This window comes from Erythrolamprus reginae, chromosome 7 (assembly GCF_031021105.1).
Source record: "Erythrolamprus reginae isolate rEryReg1 chromosome 7, rEryReg1.hap1, whole genome shotgun sequence".
In the NCBI taxonomy this organism is placed as follows: domain Eukaryota; kingdom Metazoa; phylum Chordata; class Lepidosauria; order Squamata; family Dipsadidae; genus Erythrolamprus; species Erythrolamprus reginae.
Window position 1 is genome coordinate 78,754,860 of NC_091956.1, and position 21,547 is coordinate 78,776,406.

The window sequence follows — 21,547 nt, forward strand, 5'->3', positions numbered from 1 at the left end:
TGGTTTGGTCGGCTTGAAATGGCTCGCCAGTTTTTGTTGTAGGACGTCCCACGCTGTGGCTCTTGCTTGTTCCGGTTCGGTGAGAGTTTGGGCAAGTCTACGGATTTCTGCGCCGCAGTAGTTAAGGAAAATAGCCCGTCTGCGATCGGCTTCGGCGTCCTGCATTCCCGCCGCCTCGAGGAAGATCTCGAAGGTGGCCATGTACTCGTCCCATGTCGATTTCTCGGGATCGAAGAGTTCCGGAGCCTGGCCGATCTGGATTTTGTCCATGTTGCACGCGAAGTTTCTTCCGTCCGTTCGTCGCCAGTGAAGTAGACCCAGAGACAGGGTTTTGAGCAATCGGTACTTTTATTCAGCTCAGCGAACAAGTGACAGCTCAGCAAGGTAAAGTGACAATTCAGCGAGTACCGACTGACTCTGCCTGGAGAAACCGCTCCTTTTATATATTTGCGGTTCCCGCCAAAGCTAGAGCCGGCCGCGTCTGAGCCAATCAGGAGCGACTTCCTGCTTGGGCTCAGACAGCGCTGAAAGAGGAACAAACTATTTACAGAGTTACAAGGTAGCCATTACAGGATACAACAGTCTGATAATGAGAGAAATGTATTACAGTCCTACTACTGCAAGACAAATATTCCCAGTACCATTCAGCAAACATAAGATTGCAGTTTAACTTTAAAGCAAGCTATGTAAGCCAAAGTATTGAGAATAATTTCCAGCCTCAGGCCAGAAAATCAGAAATTATGGAAGACTATCCCCAACCTCCAGGAATAATTCTCAAAGGCTTAAAATAACATTCAGTTTAATTTCCAGGGTGAATGCTGTCATCAGATAACGCATTTCTCTCCCAGTCATCCTCATTGTAATATATATTTACTTTTGATTTTTTTAAAGAATGTTTTTGGCATGGTCAGGGTTATGAAATAAATGGAAGACATGACAAAATTTTCCTTTTATTATGGAGAGAGAGTAAAGCTTCCAAGCTAGAATGGAATAAGTCTTTTGCATCAATTTTATTCCTGGCTCTGGATAGTGACCTCAGAAATAATTTATTTATTTATTTATTTATTTAGTTAGTTAGTTAGTTAGTTAGTCCGTCCAATATACAATGAGGGTTTTAGTGGGTATATATCTATATACACATAGTAAAATACATGATGAAGGTTATAGAGGAGATACTTATAGTAAAATATATCTAAGAAGGAATAGAAAATAAGATATAGTAATAGAACATATGAATGAAAGAATAGAAGAAGAGATATAGGAAGAGAAGAAAGGAATAGGAGATATAGGAGAGCAATAGGACAGGGGACAGAAGGCACTCTACTGCACTTGTACTCGCCCCTTACTGACCTCTTAGGAATCTGGATAGGTCAACCCTAGATAATCTAAGGGTTGGAGGTTTGGGGATGACACTATGGAGTGCAGTAATGAGTTTCACGCTTCGACAACTCGGTTACTGAAGTCATATCTTTTACAGTCAAGTTTGGAGGGGTTAATATTAAGTTTAAATCTGTTGTGTGCTCTTGTGTTGTTGTGGTTGAAGCTGAAGTAGTCGCCGACAGGCAGGATGTTGCAGCATATGATCTTGTGGGCAATACTTAGATCTTGTTTAAGGATTCTTAGTTCTAAACTTTCTAGGCCCAGGATTGAAAGTCTAGTCTCATAGGGTATTCTGTTTCGAGTGGAGGAGTGAAGGGCTCTTCTGGTGAAGTATCTTTGGACATTTTCAAGGGTGTTAATGTCTGAGATGCGATATGGGTTCCAAACAGATGAGCTGTATTCAAGGATGGGTCTGGCAAAAGTTTTGTAAGCTCTGGTAAGTAGTGTGAGATTGCCAGAGCAGAAGCTACATCGGATTAGGTTTACAACTCTTGAAGCCTTCTTGGCTATATTGTTCCATGGGTACTTCTGTTGTTGCTCTGTGAGCTTGGTGGTTTTCTTACAGATGTTCTTATAGATGTTTTCTTATAGATGTTCTTGTAGATGTTCATATAAAAAAGATGTTGAGACTCTAGAAAGAGAGCAGAGAAGAGCAACAAAGATGATTTATTTTATTTATTGATTGATTGATTTTGTCCAATACACAATGAGGGTTTTAGTGGGCATACACATAGTAAAATACATGATGAAGGTTATAGAGGAGATACTCATAGTAAAATATATCTAAGAAACAAGAGAAGAGAAGTTATAGGAATAGAACATATCAATGAAAGAATAGAAGAAGAGATATAGGAATAGAAGAAAGGTATAGGAGATATAGGAGAGCAATAGGACAGGGGATGAAAGGCACTCTAGTGCACTTGTACTTGCCCCTTACTGACCTCTTAGGAATCCGGATAGGTCAACCGTGGATGATCTAAGGGTAAAGGGTTGGGGGTTTGGGGATGACACTATGGAGTGTCATCCCCAAATTATTAGATTATTAAATTATGGTTAGTTTGTTAAATTATGATTAGGGAACTAGAAGATAAAACATATGAAGAGCAGTTGTAATAATTGGGTATGTCTAGTTTAATTGAAAAGAAGGACTAGGAATGATATGGTAGCAGCCCTCCAACATCTAAGGCAGTGATTTTCAACCTTTTTTGAGCCGCGGCACATTTTTTACATTTACGAAACCCTGGGGCACATTGAGCCGGGGGGGGGCAGCTAAAAAAAGTTTGGACAAAAAAATTCTCTCTCTCTGTCTTCCTCCCCTTCGCTCTATTTCTTTCTCCATCCCTCTTTCTTTCTCTTCCTTCTTCTCTTTCTTGTTCTCTTTCTCTCTCCCTCCCTCCCTCTATGTCTTTCTCTCTCTCTCCTTCCCTCCCTCTCTTGCTTTCTTTGTCTCTCTTTCTCTCTCTCTCTTTCTCTCTCTCTTTCTTTCTCTTGTTCTCTTTCTCTCTCTCTCGCTCTTTCTCTCTCTTGCTTTCTTTCTCTCTCTTGCTTTCTCTCTCTCTTGCTTTCTCTCTCTCTTGCTTTCTCTCTCTCTTGCTTTCTCTCTCTCTTGCTTTCTTTCTCTCTGAGCTTCGCGGCACACCTGACCATGTCTCGCGGCACACTAGTGTGCCGCGGCACACTGGTTGAAAAACACTGATCTAAGGGGCTGCCAGAAAGAAGAGGGAGTCAAGCTATTCTCCGAAGTACCTGAAGACTGAATAAGAAACAATGTATAGAAACTAATCAAGGAGAGATCCAACCTAAAACTGAGGACAATTACCTAACACTGAGAACAATTAATCAGTGGAATAATTTTTGGGTTCTCTAACACTGGGGGGTTTTAAGAAGATATTAGACAACCTTTTGTCTGAAATAGTATAGGATTTCCTGAGCTGGGCCTTTCCAACCCTGTTATTCTGTTAAAATAATTGTTTAAATGAAGGATCTTTGCCAAGGCCACCTTTGACTGCCTACAACAAAGTTCCTTAATGGTCAATTCTTAGCATCTTAGTACTTGTCAACACATAGAAACATAGAAGATTGACAGCAGAAAAAGACCCCATCGTCCATCTAGTCTGCCCTTATACTATTTCCTGTGTTTTATCTTAGGATGGATATATGTTTATCCCAGGCATGTTTACATTCAGCATGTTTTTACCAACCACGTCTGCTGGAAGTTTGTTCCAAGCATCTACTACTCTTTCAGTAAAATAATATTTTCTCACGTTGCTTCTGATCTTTCCCCCAACTAACCTCAGATTGTGCCCCCTTGTTCTTGTGCAGATTCCCTCAACTAAGAAATAGTGATAAGTACCAACGCCTAGGATTGTCCATGACTAGACAGCGAAAACCTGTCTTTATAATTCATGGTGGCTAGTGGTTTCTGTTAAAATCTACAAGGCTGTTTACAGTAGAACATCTCACTATACACTTTCAAGCCTCTAAGTTATGAAATTCTTACTTCTGGCCTCTCAAGCTCTTTCAGCTTCCTATTTAGAAACATAGAAGACTGACGGCAGAAAAAGACCTCATGGTCCAATACAATACTCAGATTGAGGATTCCTTTTCCCCAAGTGCATTATTTTACATTTGGAAACATTAAACTGCGGTTTCCATTGCTTTGACCATTTATCTAGTAAAGCTAAATCCTCTACCATATTACAGACCCCTCCAGGAATATCAGCTTTTCAAATTCAGATAATTTTTAAAGCCTAATGTTGATATTGTAATTGGTTTTCTTAGCTGCCCTCTTTTATTGCCTGCTTTAAGAATAATGGGATTTATTATCAACTATGTCCATCACAAATGCTGTTTTTATTTTTATTTTTCATGTGACAAAGCAGGATAAAATATTTCTATAATAATAGTGTATTTCACGGAGAAGGAAGATAAAAGCATGAAGTATTTTGTTTCCAATAGTAAAGGGGCAGAGATTTAAAGAGTTCATTTCAAGAGGATAAAGAGAATAAATATTGCTAGTCAATGTAAAACACAGCAGTTCCACTAAATTATGGCTTTGCTTGAGTTGTAATGTATAAAAGTGAACAGGAAAGACCACTGCTGCACATTGTAGCAAGAACACTAATTTTCTAGTAACTTTGTTTTAATTGATTTTATGGTAACAGAGCAAAGCATATGAACCGTAAGAAAGAGAGAGATGTTCATATTAACACAGCTAAAGAATAATAAATACAAATGTACATAGACGGGCAAATCAATTTTTTAAGAAACATGCAAATTAACAAAATTGCTAGACAGATAAATGTCTAACAGCTGCAGCAATTACAACACATTGTATGATCCCTCCGGAAATACCTGGTGATTTGTCAGTGAAGAGGAGGCTAATAATATCCTCCCGTGAGCTAACATGGCTATAGATGGAGATGCATTATTAATGCAGTTTGCTAAACTCCGTACAAGGGGCATTTCAAGAGCACACAAAAAATTCCCTTTCCTCCAACAGAATGGAATGGAACAGAACAGAACGGAATGGAATGGAATTCTTTATTGGCCAAGTGTGATTGGACACACAAGGAATTTGCACTCAGTGTAGATAAAAGAAAAAGATACATTTGTCAAGAATCATGAGTTAAAACACTTAATGATTGTCATAGGGTACAAATAAGCAATCAGGAAACAATCAATATTAATATAAATTTAAAATGAGAGAGAGATCTTGCTTCGACAACTCGATTGTTAAAGTCATATTTTTTACAGTCAAGTTTGGAGCAGTTCGTATTAAGTTTGAATCTGTTGCGTGCTCTTGTGTTGTTTTAGGCGCCGTAGTTCTAGGCTTTCTAGACCCAGGATTGTTAGTCTATTTTCGTAGGATATTCTGTTTCGAGTGGAGGAGTGAAGGGCTCTTCTGGTGAAATATCTTTGGACGTTTTCAAGGGTGTTAATGTCTGAGATGTAGCATGGGTTCCAGACAGATGAGCAGTAGTCAAGGGTGGGTCTGGCAAAAGTTTTGTAGACTCTTGTGAGTAGTGTGAGATTGCCGGAGCAGAAGCTACGTAGGACCAGGTTAACAACTCCAGAGGCCTTTGAGATTGACCAGGCTAGGAAACCAAAGTTACGAATGCCAATGCTACTTTTATAATAGGGTTACAACAAAAAGTTCTTGCAAGTCTGAATGTACCCCTGGTCTCCATCCCTTCATCTATTAATGGAACTAGAAAGGATCAAACCTGGGACACTTTCTCAAATTATCTTTTTTTCTCTGACTCAAATGGTTTTAGTCTGACCATTGTCTTGTTTGTGGCTCTTTCCTTCTATTCCTCAATTTTACTCTTAGAGCACATTACAACAACAGATATTCATCTTCTAATCTAAGACAAAGCCCCGGGTATCAGCCTTGTGACATTGCTCAGCTGGTGACTGTTCTGTCTGGGTGCCCCCAGACTTCAACACCAACTGGAAAAAGCAGCCAGACACGCTGGTAAAAGCAAAAGCACTTTATAGTTTGAAAAATAAACACCGAGAAAAACCTGTTCTTCCCAACAGGCAGGCTATGAGCTTCACAGCAGAGTCCTGACGGCCAGACAATACAGCAGACTTCTTGCTGGCACACACACCACTGTAGAGAATAAGCCCCCACGCCTTTTTCCTCAAGGTTTCAGCCTTCAAGGCCACAAGCCAGAATCAGAGACGCCAAAGATCACAGCCAGGTCCCAGGACTCCCAAAGATAATACTCCACAAGCCAGGAAGGGTGGGTCTGCCTTTTCAGCCTTTCTGGGGAGAACCACACCCAAACCCAGCTGTTACCTATTTAGGACTGGAAGTACCTGGCTAATTGTCCCCTTCGTTGTGCTGCTCTTCTCTGCATGAGATCGATGATGGCTTGTGCATTTTCATCTAAGGACTCCAGGCTGCTTGCTGGGGAGAGCTCCACCCTGGGGGACTCTGGCTGTTCTCCCTCTCCCTCGGCCTGATATTCCTCCTCCCCTTCTGCCTGGGCCTCCTCCTCCTGTTCCTCCTCCTCCCCCTCTGAGCAGGGAGCCGGCAGAGGTTCAGCCGTTCCCTGAGGAGCCTCAGACGGAATCACAACAGTGACAATAGCAGAGACAGAAATCTCTCTTATCTTTCATTTTGGCAGCAATTAACAAGTAGCTATGAGGGATAGAATTGCAATCAGATTTCTGATTTAGTGTGCCATCCCTAGTAAACAATGAAAACAGGGATATGTCATCATCTTGTGTAGTTATAACTGATATATTTCCCTGCAACAATATGCGGCAATGCCCAAGGATAACATGGCTTTAAAGAGGTAATTATAAAAAATAAAGAATGGAAAATAAGACCATTGATGTTTATTCACTGTGATAGTTCTTTAGTCATCACATTTATAGGCAACATGGGTCTGAATTATCATAGCTAGCAGTTATTCTACTAAGAAATTGTAGTCCTTCTGTCTTGCTTTTCTTCACTAAACCACCAGTTGGCCAATATCAAGAAACACTGCTGGCTCTGACCCAAGTCATATATTCTTGGCTAGCATAAGATGGTAGTGTTGCAATCCAATTTTGATACATCTTTGATACATGTCTGTATATTTCAATTTGTTTAATGAAAAGATCGGGAGAATTGAACCCTTCTCCTTTGGCTGCCATAGAATATAATTATCACTAGAGTACAAAGTATCTATCTATCTCTCTATCTCTCTATCACTCTATCTCTCTATCTCTCTATCTCTATATATATCATATATATTTATGTTCTGTCGGGCTCTCTGGCAGAATCCTCCCGGAAATTCACAGGTACAAATTTCAGACACACACACGTTTGAAAATTGAAAACAATGTTCTTTATAACGGAAATTCACTTAAACTAAACCCTCTTTTTGTATAGCAAAGAGCACGTGTCTCCAAACAAACTGGTAATTGGTACAAGTCCCTTATCAGTTCTGAGATACTTAGCTTGCAGCTGTGAGGCAATTCACAGTACTTCTTCTTTCACAAAGTGAAACATACCGTACTTTGCTCTGGTTTAGTTTCAAAGCGGGGGGGAAATCAGCACACAAAGGTCGAAGTCAGCAAGGCAGGCACGAAACACAACGATCAGATAATCCTCCACAATGGCCAAACCCACAGGCTGCTATTTATAGCAGCCTCACTAATTACCACAGCCCCACCCAACCACAGGTGGCCTCATTTTCTTTGATAATAATCTCTCAGTTGTTGCTGCCTATGCATCGCTCTCCACATGCGTGGCTGTATCATTAATTCTTGTTCCGAATCCAAGGAGGAGCTAGATAATTGATCTCCTTCTGAGCTGTCTGCCACACTCTCCTCCTCCCTGTCACTCATGTCTTCTTGGTCAGAGGAGCCTTCATCATCAGATTCCCCAGGGAGCAAAACAGGCCTGCGGCATGTGGATGTCTCCCCCACATCCACAGTCCTTGGGGCAGGAGCTGGGCCAGAGCTAACCACAACATATTTATATCTGTAAGATCCTGTTTGGATGGGTATGGAAGCTCTTTTGGGTTGAATTCTTTTCCCTACATCTGGTTTAGGTGCATTATTTTTAAAATAGCGTTCAAACCTTCCAACTGTGATATATTTTCCTCTCTTCTTTACAGTTCTCTATTCCTTGCAAGTTGTTTATAGATAGTTTATGGACAGATTTTGAAAGAATAAAATTTGCTGAAGTCCCCGATGTTTACAATACTAAAGCTGTAGGAAGCCTGTCTTGATTATTTTTCCTGAATTCGAACAGAAGAATATTCATACTTTTTAAAGTGAAATGTTCAAAGACATGGATGCTAAAGAAGATTGGTTCTTTCTTTTTTTTAATATGCCCCCCTTGAGATCCTTGCAATTGTTTTTGTTCATAAGAAATTGTTTTATGGGTAATTAATTTTATATGCCTCCAGTGTACAGATTGCAAATCACGGGTGTCTCTTTTGCTGATCTTTACAGTAATGAGAATGAGAAACATTTGGTTTTTTTTACAAACAGTAAAACTGAACGGGCCACTGACAGCTAGAATCAAAAAGGGAGGAATTTAAAAGATAAAGGAAAATATATTTGATGCTGCCTGCATAGAACATTGGAATGAGAATCTCTTCAATTAAAACATGTCCCAGTTGTGAGTTGTGTAATCAAAGGAAATGCTTGCTCAATAATTTATCTCAAATGCTCTTCAAATAAAATTCAGCAGGGCAGAAATCTGCAGCCCACTTTGCTGTTCTACAATACTTCACACATAAACATTTTGATCCATATTAAAGTACCTCTGGGGAAGAAAATTAAGGTTTATTGCATTGTTGATGGTTTAGTTTCCTTGGAAAAGCAAAATATTGCCTTCAGGTAAGTAATCCTCAGCTTAAGCTTCAGACAGATGCTTTATTCACAGATTTTATCTGATTCCATGCAGATTAGTTGAAGATAAAATTGGGAGCACAACTCTCAAATTCCCAGGTATGTGTGCTTTGCAAATGCTAGTATATTTTAATGTTTCGGGGTTTTATGATTGTTTTTAAATGTCTGATTTTATTGATTGTGATAGGCAAAGCCAGCTTTTGCTTCTTATGAGATGGGAATGATATTAATAAATAATAAAATTCATATATAAACAACATGCATTTGAAAACGATTTACATTTCTGGCCCTTCTTACTTTAACGTACTGTTCTTGCACATCAATAGTCAGTTGAGTTTATAATCAAGATGACAGTGTGAGCATAAACAAGACTTCTGTGTTCATGACTCTTAGACTTCAAACACTGCAGTATATCTTCACATTCCATACAATCCCATAGAATAGAATAGAATAGAATAGAATTTTATTGGCCAAGTGTGATTGGACACACAAGGAATTTGTCTTGGTGCAAATGCTCTCAGCGTACATAAAAGAAAAAGATACATTTGTCAAGAATCATGGGGTACAACAGTTAATGATTGTCATAGGGGTCAAATAAGCAATGAAGAAGCAATATTAATAAAAATCTTAGGCTATAAGCAACAAGTTAAAGTCATACAGTCCACATGGGAGGAAATGGGTGATAGGAATGATGAGAATAACTAGTAGAATAGAAGTCCAGATTTAGTAGAAAGTCTGACAGTGTTGAGGGAATTATTTGTTTAGTAGAGTGATGGCGTTCGGAAAAAAACTGTTCTTGTGTCTAGTTGCCTTAGTGTGCAGTGCTCTGTAGCGACGTTTTGAGGGTAGGCGTTGAAAGAATTTGTGTCCAGGATGTGAGGGGTCAGTAAATATTTTGCCCGCCCTCTTTTTGACTCGTGCAGTATACAGGTCCTCAATGGAAGGCAGGTTGGCAGCAATTGTTTTTTCTGCAGTTCTGATTCTCCTCTGAAGTCTGTGTCGGTCCTGTTGGGTTGCAGCACCAAACCAGACAGTTATAGAGGTGGAGATGACAGACTCAATGATTCAAGAACCTGCTTCTCAAGAAAAGAGTTGCTATATTAGTTTCTGAAGGTACCATGCATAAAGAAGATCTGCTTATGTTAGTACATTCTCAAAAGCCCATGTATAGGACTGTGAAGATAGGGGTTTTGGTCCTAAAGTATTTTTCTCACATCTTTCCAAGCCACTGAATATCTGGCAGTTAGGGTGACCCTGACTAGTTTCATTAAGCCTGGAAACCATTGTTTCCTACCTCACCTGGTTCATTCTTTATAATAATTATGCAATGTTTGTTACATTGTATACTCAAGCAGATGCTGTCAAAAATACAAAATTGATTGCCATTTTATGAACTCTCTTTATCCCGCATCCCATGTATATTTATAAGGGAGCTTTAGTTTATCCATATAAAGCAGTCATTAACAGAGTATATTATAATATCAAAGTATGGATTCGGTTTTTATTGTCAAATTTTATCACCCACAGAAATGCAGGCAGCAGCTAAAGCAGGAAAAAAAATTAAATCTTTATGAATATAATAAAGATGTTTGATAGAACCAAAGAGATTGGCAAAATTCTGGAGATTGTGAGTGATAACTGCCATTTTTCGAAGGAGAGTTTTTCCTGAGAAGAAAAAAAGTTGCGCAAGTTACTCAAATAATAGTGTTAAAATGGACATAATTTCACAAAATCATCCTGAAAATTTGCTTGTCTAGTCAATCTCTTCAGGAATGAACTCAGATGTCATATTTTTATTTATTTATTTATTTATTTATTTTATTTATTTATTAGATTTATATGCCGCCCCTCTCCGAAGACTCGGGGCGGCTAACAACAATCATAAAACAGCGTACAATAATAATCCAATACTAAAAACGATTACAAACCCATTAATATAAAAAAACAAACATACAGACAGACATACCATGCATAAAATTGTAAAGGCCTAGGGGGAGAGAGAATCTCAATTCCCCCATGCCTGGCGGCAGAGGTGGGTTTTAAGAAGCTTACGAAAGGCAAGAAGGGTGGGGGCAATTCTAATCTCTGGGGAGAGTTGGTTCCAGAGGGCCGGGGCCACCACAGAGAAGGCTCTTCCCCTGGGTCCCGCCAAGCAGTATTGTTTAGTCGACGGGACCCGGAGAAGATCCACTCTGTGGGACCTAACTGGTTGCTGGGATTCGTGCCGCAGAAGGAGGTCCCTGAGGTAATCTGGTCCGGTGCCATGAAGGGCTTTATAGGTCATAACCAACACTTTGAATTGTGACCGTAAACTGATCGGCAACCAATGCAGACTGCGGAGTGTTGGTGTAACATGGGCATATTTGGGAAAGCCCATGATTGCTCTCGCAGCTGCATTCTGCACGATCTGAAGTTTCCGAACATTTTTCAAAGGTAGCCCCATGTAGAGAGTGTTACAGTAGTCGAGCCTCTGTAAAGCAGGCAGCAAATTGGATCAGTTAAAGCAAAGTTAAATCTTACTGTAGATGCACAAACTATATAAATATTAATGCAAAAGTCAGTTTTCTATACAAATTGGTTAATTAAAGAATCATTTTTCCCCTCTTCAGTGATTATCTTTATGGTATATTAACAGAACATCAGAGAAGTCACTCTGAGGGATATGATTTTCATAAGTTGGATACATCACTAAAAGTCTCTTTCCTAATATGGTAGTCATATATGCCTCTCCCTTCACAGACCTACCTACAGAAGAGCTCCTAAGTGGGATTATAAAGTATTATCTATAATGAAGAAGTAAAATTCAGATATTCCTTAAAGGTCAACCGAATACCTTGAATTAGATTAATTACAAATTACAGAAGATTAACAACAGCAATTTAGATGGAAAGGGTAGGCATGCTCCAGGTCCCATCCCTTAAGTCAGAGGTGTCAAAATCAAGGCCTTGAGGGGGTGGATACGGTACATGGGGAATGCTTTTATTTGTTTGTTTGTTTGTTTGTTTGTTTGTTTGCTTGCTTGCTTACTTACTTACTTACTTACTTACTTACTTACTTACTTACTTACTTACCTACCTATTTATTAGATTTGTATGCTGCCCCTCTTCGAAGACTCAGAGCGGCTCACAACAGCAAAACAGTACAAATCCAATACATTAAAGCAATTTAAAACCCTTCATACCATACATAAAATAGACCATACATAAAATAGAAACGGCCCAGGGGAATCAATTTCCCCATGCCTGACGACAGAGGTGGGTTTTAAAGAGTTTGCGAAAGGCAAGGAGGGTGGGGGCAGTCCTAATCTCCGGGGGGAGATCATTCCAGAGGATCAGGGCCGCCACAGAGAAGGCTCTTCCCCTGGGTCCTGCCAGATGACATTGTTTCATCGACAGGACCCGAAGAAGGCCAACTCTGTGGGACCTGACTGGTCGCTGGGATTCGTGCGGCAGAAGGCGGTCTCGGAGATATTCTGGTCTGCAAGGCTGCCCTGGAAACATCAAAGGACCAGCCTGTGGTCTTCTGCCAGCAAAAACAGAGCTTAGGAGGGCCACATGCAGAGAGTTGCAGGAGGCTGTTGCAGCTGAAAACAAATCTTAGTAGCCCATTTTTGCTGACAGAACAATTAGGCAGCCACAAGCACCCTCAACACATGGTCATATCCACCCTGAGCCCCCTAAGTCAAACATAATCCTGATGCAGCCTCAATGAAATCGAGTTTAACCCCCTGCCTTAATGCTGTCATCCTAAAAGCAAATTCCATGCTTGGCATGATTAGGAAGGGAATCGAAAATAGGTTGGCAAGTGTTGTATTGCCTCTGTACAAATCGATGGCGAGGCCACATTTGGAGTACTGTGTGCAGTACCTCAAGAAGGATATAATGGAACTGGAAAAGGTGAAAAACAGGGCAACAAGAATGATAAAGGAAATGGAGCACCTCCCATATGAAACCAGGTTGCAATGCCTTGGCCTCTTCAGCCTTTAAAGACGGTGTTTAAGGGGTGACTTGATCGAAGTGTATAAAATCCTGCAAGGGATAGAAAAGGTGGGTAGAGAAAAATTCTTTTCTCTATCACACAATACTAGAACGAGGGGGCACTCCCTAAAGCTCAGAGGTAAAAAGGTGAGGACAAATGAAAGGATTTTGTTTTTCACCCAGAGGGTCATTGGTTTATGGAATTCAATTCCAGAAGGGATTGTGACAGGTCAACCGTGGATAATCTAAGGGAAAAGTGTTGGGGGTTTGGGGATGACACTATGGAGTCCGGTAATGAATTCCACGCTTTGAAAATTCGGTTACTGAAGTCATATTTTTTAGAGTCAAGTTTGGAGCGGTTAATATTAAATTTAAATCTGTTGTGTGCTCTTGTGTTGTTGTGGTTGAAGCTGAAGTAGTCGCCAACAGGCAGGACGTTGCAGCATATGAGCTTGTGGACAATACTTAGATCTTGTTTAAGGCGTCTTAGTTCTAGGCTTTCTAGGCCCAGGATTGAAAGTCTAGTCTATTGTGATTCAGCACAAAACAGCAGCCCTTAAGTTACAATTTCCTACTGTGTATACTTCTGTAACAATTTCTTGCTGTTCACTGGTTGTTATTTGTTTGTTTGTCTGCTTGTTTTAACAGATACATGGCCATAATTGATCCTTTGAAGCCCAGGCTGTCTGCCACCGCTACAAAAGTAGTCATTGCAAGTATATGGATCCTAGCGTTCCTTCTTGCATTTCCTCAGTGTCTCTTTGCTAAGACTCAAGTGGTGCCAGGACGAATTCTGTGCTATGTTTCCTGGCCAGGTGGTATGAAACAACGCTTTACGTAAGTCAATACTTTTAAATAGTTGTGTATTTTTGCATGCTTCTTTTGCCCTACAAAAGCATAGAGATAGGATGCCTATCATAACAGTTCAAACTAATCATGACAATCTTGGAGAGAACCGAAAGTGCCATCCACGGCCATCATTTTCATAGCTGCACTTTGTCATAATAGCAGTGGAAGAAGTAGGTTGCAAATCTCAGATGTTGTGGAACAAGATCTTTCCAAATAAGATTCTTAAATTAGCCTTTCCCAACACAGAACCATGAAGACTTGGAAAAGTGGCAGGTGGCTTATAGAGTTCTGTATCACTTTAAATAGGACTCAGTCGGTTACTGTATTTTTCATACAGTATTTATTCATTTTATTTTATTTATTTTGTCCAATACACAATTAGGGTTTTAGTGGGTATACATATATATATATATATATACAGTGTTCCCTCGATTTTCGCGGGGGATGAGTTCCAAGACCGCCCGCGAACGTCGAATTTCCGCGAAGTAGAGATGCGGAAGTAAATACACTATTTTTGGCTATGAACAGTATCACAAACCTTCCCTTAACACTTTAAACCCCTAAATTACAATTTCCCATTCCCTTAGATTATTACTCACCCCTAAATTACAATTTCCCATTCCCATTTAGATTATTACTCACCATGTTTATTTATTAAAGTTTATTTTAAAAAATATTTATTAAAGGCGGACGAAAGTTTGGCGATGACATATGACGTCATCGGGTGGGAAAAACCATGGTATAGGGAAAAACCCGCAAAGTATTTTTTAATTAATATTTTTGAAAAACCGTGGTATAGACTTTTCACGAAGTTTGAACCCGCAAAAATCAAGGGAACACTGTATATATATACACACATAGTAAAATACATGATGAAGGTTATAGAGGAGATACTCATAGTAAAATATATCTAAGAAAGAATAGAAAAGGAGATATAGGAATAGAACATATCAATGAAAGAATAGAAAAGGAGATATAGGAATAGAACATATCAATGAAAGAATAGAAGAAGAGATATAGGAATAGAAGAAAGGTATAGGAGATATAGGAGAGCAATAGGACAGGGGACGGTAGGCACTCTAGTGCACTTGTACCCGCCCCTTACTGACCTCTTAGGAATCTGGATAGGTCAACAGAGGCATATTACTGTAATATGCTACATATTACAGTTCATCAGTTGCATGGAATATTAGAAACATAGAAACATAGAAGTCTGACGGCAGAAAAAGACCTCATGGTCCATCTAGTCTGCCCTTATACTATTTTCTGTATTTTATCTTAGGATGGATATATGTTTATCCCAGGCATGTTTAAATTCAGTTACTGTGGATTTATCTACCACGTCTGCTGGAAGTTTGTTCCAAGGATCTACTACTCTTTCAGTAAAATAATATTTTCTCATGTTGCTTTTGATCTTTCCCCCAACTAACTTCAGATTGTGACCCCTTGTTCTTGTGTTCACTTTCCTATTAAAAACACTTCCCTTGTGGACCTTATTTAACCCTTTATATATTATGCTATAGAGGTGACTGCATCTGTGTGCGAATGGGTTATGTGGTGGGAAAAAGAGTATGGTGAAAGAATAGAATAGAATAGAATAGAATTCTTCATTGGCCAAGTGTGATTTTACACACAAGGAATTTGTCTTGGTGCAGATGCTCTCACATACATAAAAGAAAAAGATACATTTGTCAGGAATCATGTGGTACAACAATTAATGATTGTCATAGGGGTCAAATAAGCAATGAAGAAACAATCAATATTAATAAAAATCTTAAGGATACAAGCAGCAAGTTACAGCCATACAGTCCTAAGTGGGAGGAAATGAGTGATAGGAATGATGAGCAAAAACTAGTCGTAATAGTAGTGCAAATGGTTTGACAGTGTTAAGGGAACAGTGTCAACAGAATATAGAATAGAACAGAATTATTAACAAAGTAATAGATATGACACAGGCAAGCTTGCATTGGTGAACTAGTTTGCATATTATAACAAATCATGGTCTTTGTGTGAATCCATGACACATTACTTCTCTTAACTCTACTCTTTTGCAACAAAATCAATCTTTGTAATTATTTCGTTTAATGATAGCTATGTTGAAATCAATACTATCTGAAATGTTCCACCCAGGGTTTTGAACTATTGCAGGTTCTGTTATTATATTCGTGAGGAATGCTGCTTGTTTTTATGAACACTTTTTTAAAAATAGCATTTTTTAAAAAAATAAATGTTTTTTGCTCATGTTCTTCTCTTCTAGGTATCATATCATTGTGATTGCCTTAGTCTATTGCTTCCCGCTTCTTGTCATGGGCATCACTTATACAATTGTTGGAATCACCCTGTGGGGTGGAGAGATCCCAGGTGATACTTCTGACAAATACCACGAGCAGTTGAAAGCTAAGAGAAAGGTACTCTAAACCTTCAACTTTTTTGCTTAGCAATTATTAACAGATTTTACAATGTTTAGAATAGAATAGAATAGAATAGAATTTTATTGGCCAAGTGTGATTGGACACACAAGGAATTTGTCTTGGTGCATATGCTCTCAGCGTACATAAAAGAAAAAGATACATTTGTCAAAAATCATGTGGTACGACACTTAATGATTGTCATAGGGGTCAAATAAGCAATGAAGAAACAATATTAACAAAAAAATCTTAGGATATAAGCAACAAGTTACAGTCATACAGTCCTACGTGGGAGGAAATGGGTGATAGGAATGATGAGAAAAACTAGTAGAATAGAAGTGCAGATTTAGTAGAAAGTCTGACAGTGTTGAGGGAATTATTTGTTTAGTAGAGTGATGGCGTTCGGGAAAAAACTGTTCTTGTGGCTAGTTGTCTTGGTGTGCAGTGCTCTGTAGCGACGTTTTGAGGGTAGGAGTTGAAACAATTTGTGTCCAGGATGCGAGGGGTCAGTAAATATTTACCCTGCCCTCTTTTTGACTCGTGCAGTATACAGGTCCTCAATGGAAGGCAGGTTGGCAGCAATTGCTTTTTCTGCAGTTCTGATTCTCCTCTGAAGTCTGTGTCGGTCCTGTTGGGTTGCAGCACCAAACCAGACAGTTATAGAGATGCAGATGACAGACTCAATGATTCCTCTGTAGAACTGTATCAGCAGCTCCTTGGGCAGTTTGAGCTTCCTGAGGTGGCGCAGAAAGAACATTCTTTGTTGTGCTTTTTATAGTTTATAAGCTACCCCTATCTTTAGGCCATCAGTGGTGTATAAAATATCATGAAATCATTGAAAATATGGTCATAAGGTTAAGGATTGGCTGCTCAAATTTTCATTCCTGGCCAAAAAAACACTGAAAAATAGGAAAGGGGACAACTAGCTGTAGTCAACCTATTGCAGCCAACACATCTGGCCAACTCACCACATCCAACTCGCCGCAGGACAATTTAACAGTTTCATTTAATTATGTTTTAAAATAAAAATTATTTTAATTGTTGCCATTCATATTTCATTATGTCTCTCCTTTTGCATCCTTTCTTATGTATGTATTTATTTTATTTATTTATTTGTCAAACAAGTATAGTATTATAGTACATATTAACATAACATAACATAAGTAGAACGTAGTAATAGAAAGGATAATAAGACAGTAGGACAGGGACATTAGACACAAAAGTGCACTTATGCACGCCCCTTACAGACCTCTTAGAAAAGGGGAGAGGTCAACTGTAGATAATGTAAGGTTGAAAATTTTGGGGTTGGGGGAAGCAACAACAGAGTCAGGTAATGAGTTCCAGGCATTGACCACTCTATTGCTGAAATTGTATTTTCTGCAGTCAAGTTTGGAGCGATTTACATTCAGTTTATATCTATTACATGCTTTTGTGTTGTTGTTGTTAAAGGTGAAGTAGTCATTGACAGGGAGTACATTATGATGTATGATTTTATGAACAACAGTTAAATTAGTTCGGAGACGACGTAGTTGTAAATTTTCTAGATTTAATATTTGAAGTCTGGAGTAGTGATGAGCGAACCCATTGGTGTTCAGGTTTGGCAAGTTTGAACGAACTTTACGCAAAATTCGACCGAACCCGAACCGAACTCGAACCTGAAACCGAACGGGGAATCCCTCCCACAAAGAGATTCTGGGGGAAGTGATCACCTTGGCATCCTTAGCAACCTGCCGGTGACGTCAAAGCTCCGAACGCCGAACACGACTTTTCCCGAAATTTGAAAAAAAATTGGGTTCGTGTTCGGCATACCGAACACCGCAAAATTTGATACGGACCCGAATTGTGCGGGTTCGGCTCGCCCATCACTAGTCTGGACGAGTAGGGTAATTTGTTACATGAGGAGGAGTGAAGGACTCTTCTTGTGAAGTATTTCTGGACTCCTTCGATTGTACAGTGGTACCTCGAGATACGAGTTTAATTCGTTCCGGACCTGCGCTCTTAAGTCGAGCAGCTCTTATCTCGAACGACTTTTCCCCATAGGAATTAATGTAAATAATTTTAATTGGTTCCAGCCCTCAAAAAACTCACAAAGTTAGTCTAAATTATGCAAAAAGACATTGCAAGAATAAATGTAACTTTACTTATTAATAAGATGATAAGCTGAGAGCTTTCCTTCCCTTCCTCTTTTTACCCAAAACAATCAACATGGCAAACTTTTATTTTTATTCATTAAACTGTAGTTATTTATTCAACTTCACTGCCACCCAATCCTGTAGAGGGAGGAAAGAAGGGAGGAAGGAAAAGGAAAGCAAGAAATGGAGGGAGGAAAGGAAGGAAGGAAAGAAAGAAAGGAAGGAAGAAAGAAAGGAAGAAAGAAAGGGTGAAGGGACAGGAACAGAGGAAGGAAGCAAGGAAACTTATGAAAGGGGAGAGTAACTTCACTGCCACCCAATCCTGTAGAGGGAGGAAAGAAGGGAGGAAGGAAAAGGAAAGCAAGAAATAGAGGAAGGGAAGGTAAAAGAGAGAAAGAAAAAGAGCAAGAAAGAAAGCAAGCAAGAGAGAAAGAAAGAAAATGAAAGAGAAATAAAAATAGAGAGGGAGAATGAAAGAAATGGAAGGAGGGAAGGAAGGAGAGAAAGCAAGAGAAAGAAAGAAAGCAAGAGAAAGAAAGAAAGCAAGAGAAAGAAAGAAAGAGAAAGAAAAAAGAATGAAAGAGCAAGAGAGCAAGAGAGAAAAAGAAAGAGAGAGAGAAAGAAAGAAAGAAAGAAAGAAAGAAGGAAAGGGCAACTTCAAAGAAAGGCTCACTGAGCATCTCTCACACTCTCTCTCTTTCTATCCCTCTCTCTTTCTCTCCCCCCCTCTCCCCCCCTTTCCCTCTCTCTTTCTCTCTCTCCCTCTCTCTTTCTCTCCCCCCTCTCCCCCCTTTCCCTCTCTCCCCCCAGGCCGGCAGCGATGTTTTAAAACAGCCGCGCCGTTTGCGAGCTAACTCCTGAGGTGCGGAAGTTCGCCTTTGGCGTTTGGGCCACTCGGAATGTGAAATTCAAAACAGCGTTCGGATCCCCCCACACCCCAGCAGAAGCCAAGGACCCCCAGAGTGGGGCGGCAGGGGAGACGACCGCCTCTCCACTCACCAAGTGCCGGGATACGAGCCGAGAAGAGCCGGGCTGGCTTACTTTCCTTCCTTCCCGCGCTGATGCAGAGCCACTCGAACAAAGCGTCACGCCCCCCCTGACGCTTTTGGCGGCAAAAGAGCCCAGCGTCGCTTCGGAAGCCGCCGAAAGCATCAGAGGGGCGCGACGCTTTGTTCGAGTGGCTCTGCATCAGCACGGGAAGGAAGGAAAGTAAGCCAGCCCGGCTCTTCTCGGCTCGTATCGCGGAGAGGGGCGGCATACAAATCCAAGTAATAAATAAAATAAAATAAAAAAATGTCTCTCCTCTCCCAGTTCTTATCTCGAGTAGCTCTTAAGTCGAGCAGCTCTTATGTCGGGGTTCCACTGTATTAATATCTGATATGCAGTGTGGATTCCACACAGGTTAGGGTTTAAGGATTGTATTCCACCATTTCTTTGAAATTAGTGTAACTTTTGTCCCACAGTGACTTGTCCTGTGGCGAGATGGTGGTGGTGATTTGGCCATGGTGAATTGTCATAGACCCACAACAGCATCTTACAGCATCTTCAGATATGTCAGGAAGATGGGTACCAATGGGAATGTGTCCCACAATGTAGAAGCAGCTGCAAAAAAGACATATCTTCTGATCTAGACACTTCTTTCTTCATTTAAGGTTGGGATGTACAGCAAGATATCTCATATGCAGGAAGAAAGTCTATGATTAGTTGCAACAATAATTCACGCATCCTCATAGCTTTTTATCATTCAGAGCCATTGGTGTTTTCCCTACATCTCAGTACACTCTTTTTCATGCAAATAATAAAACTTGATTTAAGACAAATAGAATACTGTATTGACATTGCCTATGTTTCATTCCTTTATTGTCTCATTTATTTTCTGACTGTCATGTTATATAGTATCTTCACTTTTTTTAAAAAAAGCTTTAATGAAGTTTTCAGAATTTAAGTTATATTGGGAGGCACTTACATATAAAAGTTTTCTAATGCATTTAGAATTGGAAATAGCAGATGATACAAACTTTATGAAGTGTAACTGACTAATTTCATGGTGCATTCCAGTACAACCTGGTGTGATTATTTCCTGATTAAAGGGTCTAAATCTCTACGTTTTTGTCTCATTTAATAGACCTTTCTGCTTTGAATGTGATAAACAGGAGTCTACAGCTTGATCTTCTAATAATGCCATGGGGTTCTCTTTTCTCCTCTTGGCTTTAACCTATTATATAAAATGTATTCCTGGTATGTGTTGTGGTTGGCTCTGGCCCAGCTCCTGCCCCAAGGAATCTGGAGGTGGATGTGGGGGAGACATCCACATGCCGCAGGCCTGTTTTGCTCCCAGTAGACTTAGGAGTAGAAACCACAGAGTCAGGTAGTGGATTCCAGGCGTTGTTTACTCTGTTGCTGAAATCGTATTTTTTGCAGTCAAATTTGGAGCTGTTGACATTTAGTTTAAATCGATTTCATGCTCATGTGTTGTTGCGGTTGAAGGTGAAGTAGTCATTAACAGGTAGGACATTTTGGTATATGATTTTATGAACTATAATTAAGTCAGAATGGAGACGACGGAGTTGTAAGTTGTCTAAACCAAGAATTTCAAGTCTGGCGGAGTACGGTATTTTGTTGTGAGAAGAGGAGTGAAGGACTCTTCTTGTGAAATATTTCTGGACTCTCTCAATTGTGCTGATGTCAGATATGCGATGTGGGTTCCATACAGGCGAGTTGTATACTAGGATTGGTCTGACAAATGTTTTGCAAGCTCTTGTTAGCAGTTCAAAATTACCAGAGAAGAAGCTGCAAAGGATTAGGTTAACAACTCTTAAAGCCTTTTTTGGCAATGTTGTTGCAGTGGGCTCTAGGACTTAGGTCACTGGATATGAGTACTCCCAAGGTCTTTGACAGATTGAGGGTTATCAATAACAACTTTAGAATTTCTTTATTGTTAAATTGTGTTTGGATAGGGATGCTTATAACCTTTGCGGTTTTGAATTGCAGCTGTCAGAGCCTCACCATTGATCATGCTAGGTGGAGTTAATAGGGGCCGTAGTTCAAAATCTGGAAGGTGCCAGATTCTCCAAGCTTCAAAACAAGAAGCTACAAATGGAAAATTCTTCTCTAGTGGACCTGCCAATAAAGCCTGTCCTTTGTACAGAAAGATGAATAACTATACTGACATTAAATCATCCCCTAAAAACATCTAGTTCCACTTCAAGTCACTATTTTCCAATAGAGACAGCATTAAACCTTGACCATGCAGAGTGATATTGATCGGGGGGTTTTTTCATTTTGTCAATAAAGAACAAGTTTATACAGAGTCAATCCCAAATTGTAAATCCAGGATGGCACTGTCTTTCCATTGTAAAATCCTACTTATTTGAAACCTTGCAAGTAGCTGATAATAATCTGTTATTGTTTGTTGTTTATTATCTATTATTAAATAGTCTTT

General features: G+C 39.7%; 1 protein-coding gene across 1 annotated transcript in view; it reads left to right on the forward strand.

Moving 5' to 3' along the window:
- The window catches only part of TACR3 (tachykinin receptor 3), a 59,163-nt gene that overhangs the window by 14,464 nt on the left and 23,152 nt on the right, over positions 1–21,547 (forward strand). The window contains exons 2-3 of the mRNA XM_070756680.1: positions 13,365–13,553; positions 15,823–15,973. Of these exons, the coding sequence (XP_070612781.1) occupies positions 13,365–13,553; positions 15,823–15,973 (340 nt within the window). The remainder of the gene's footprint in view (positions 1–13,364; positions 13,554–15,822; positions 15,974–21,547) is intronic.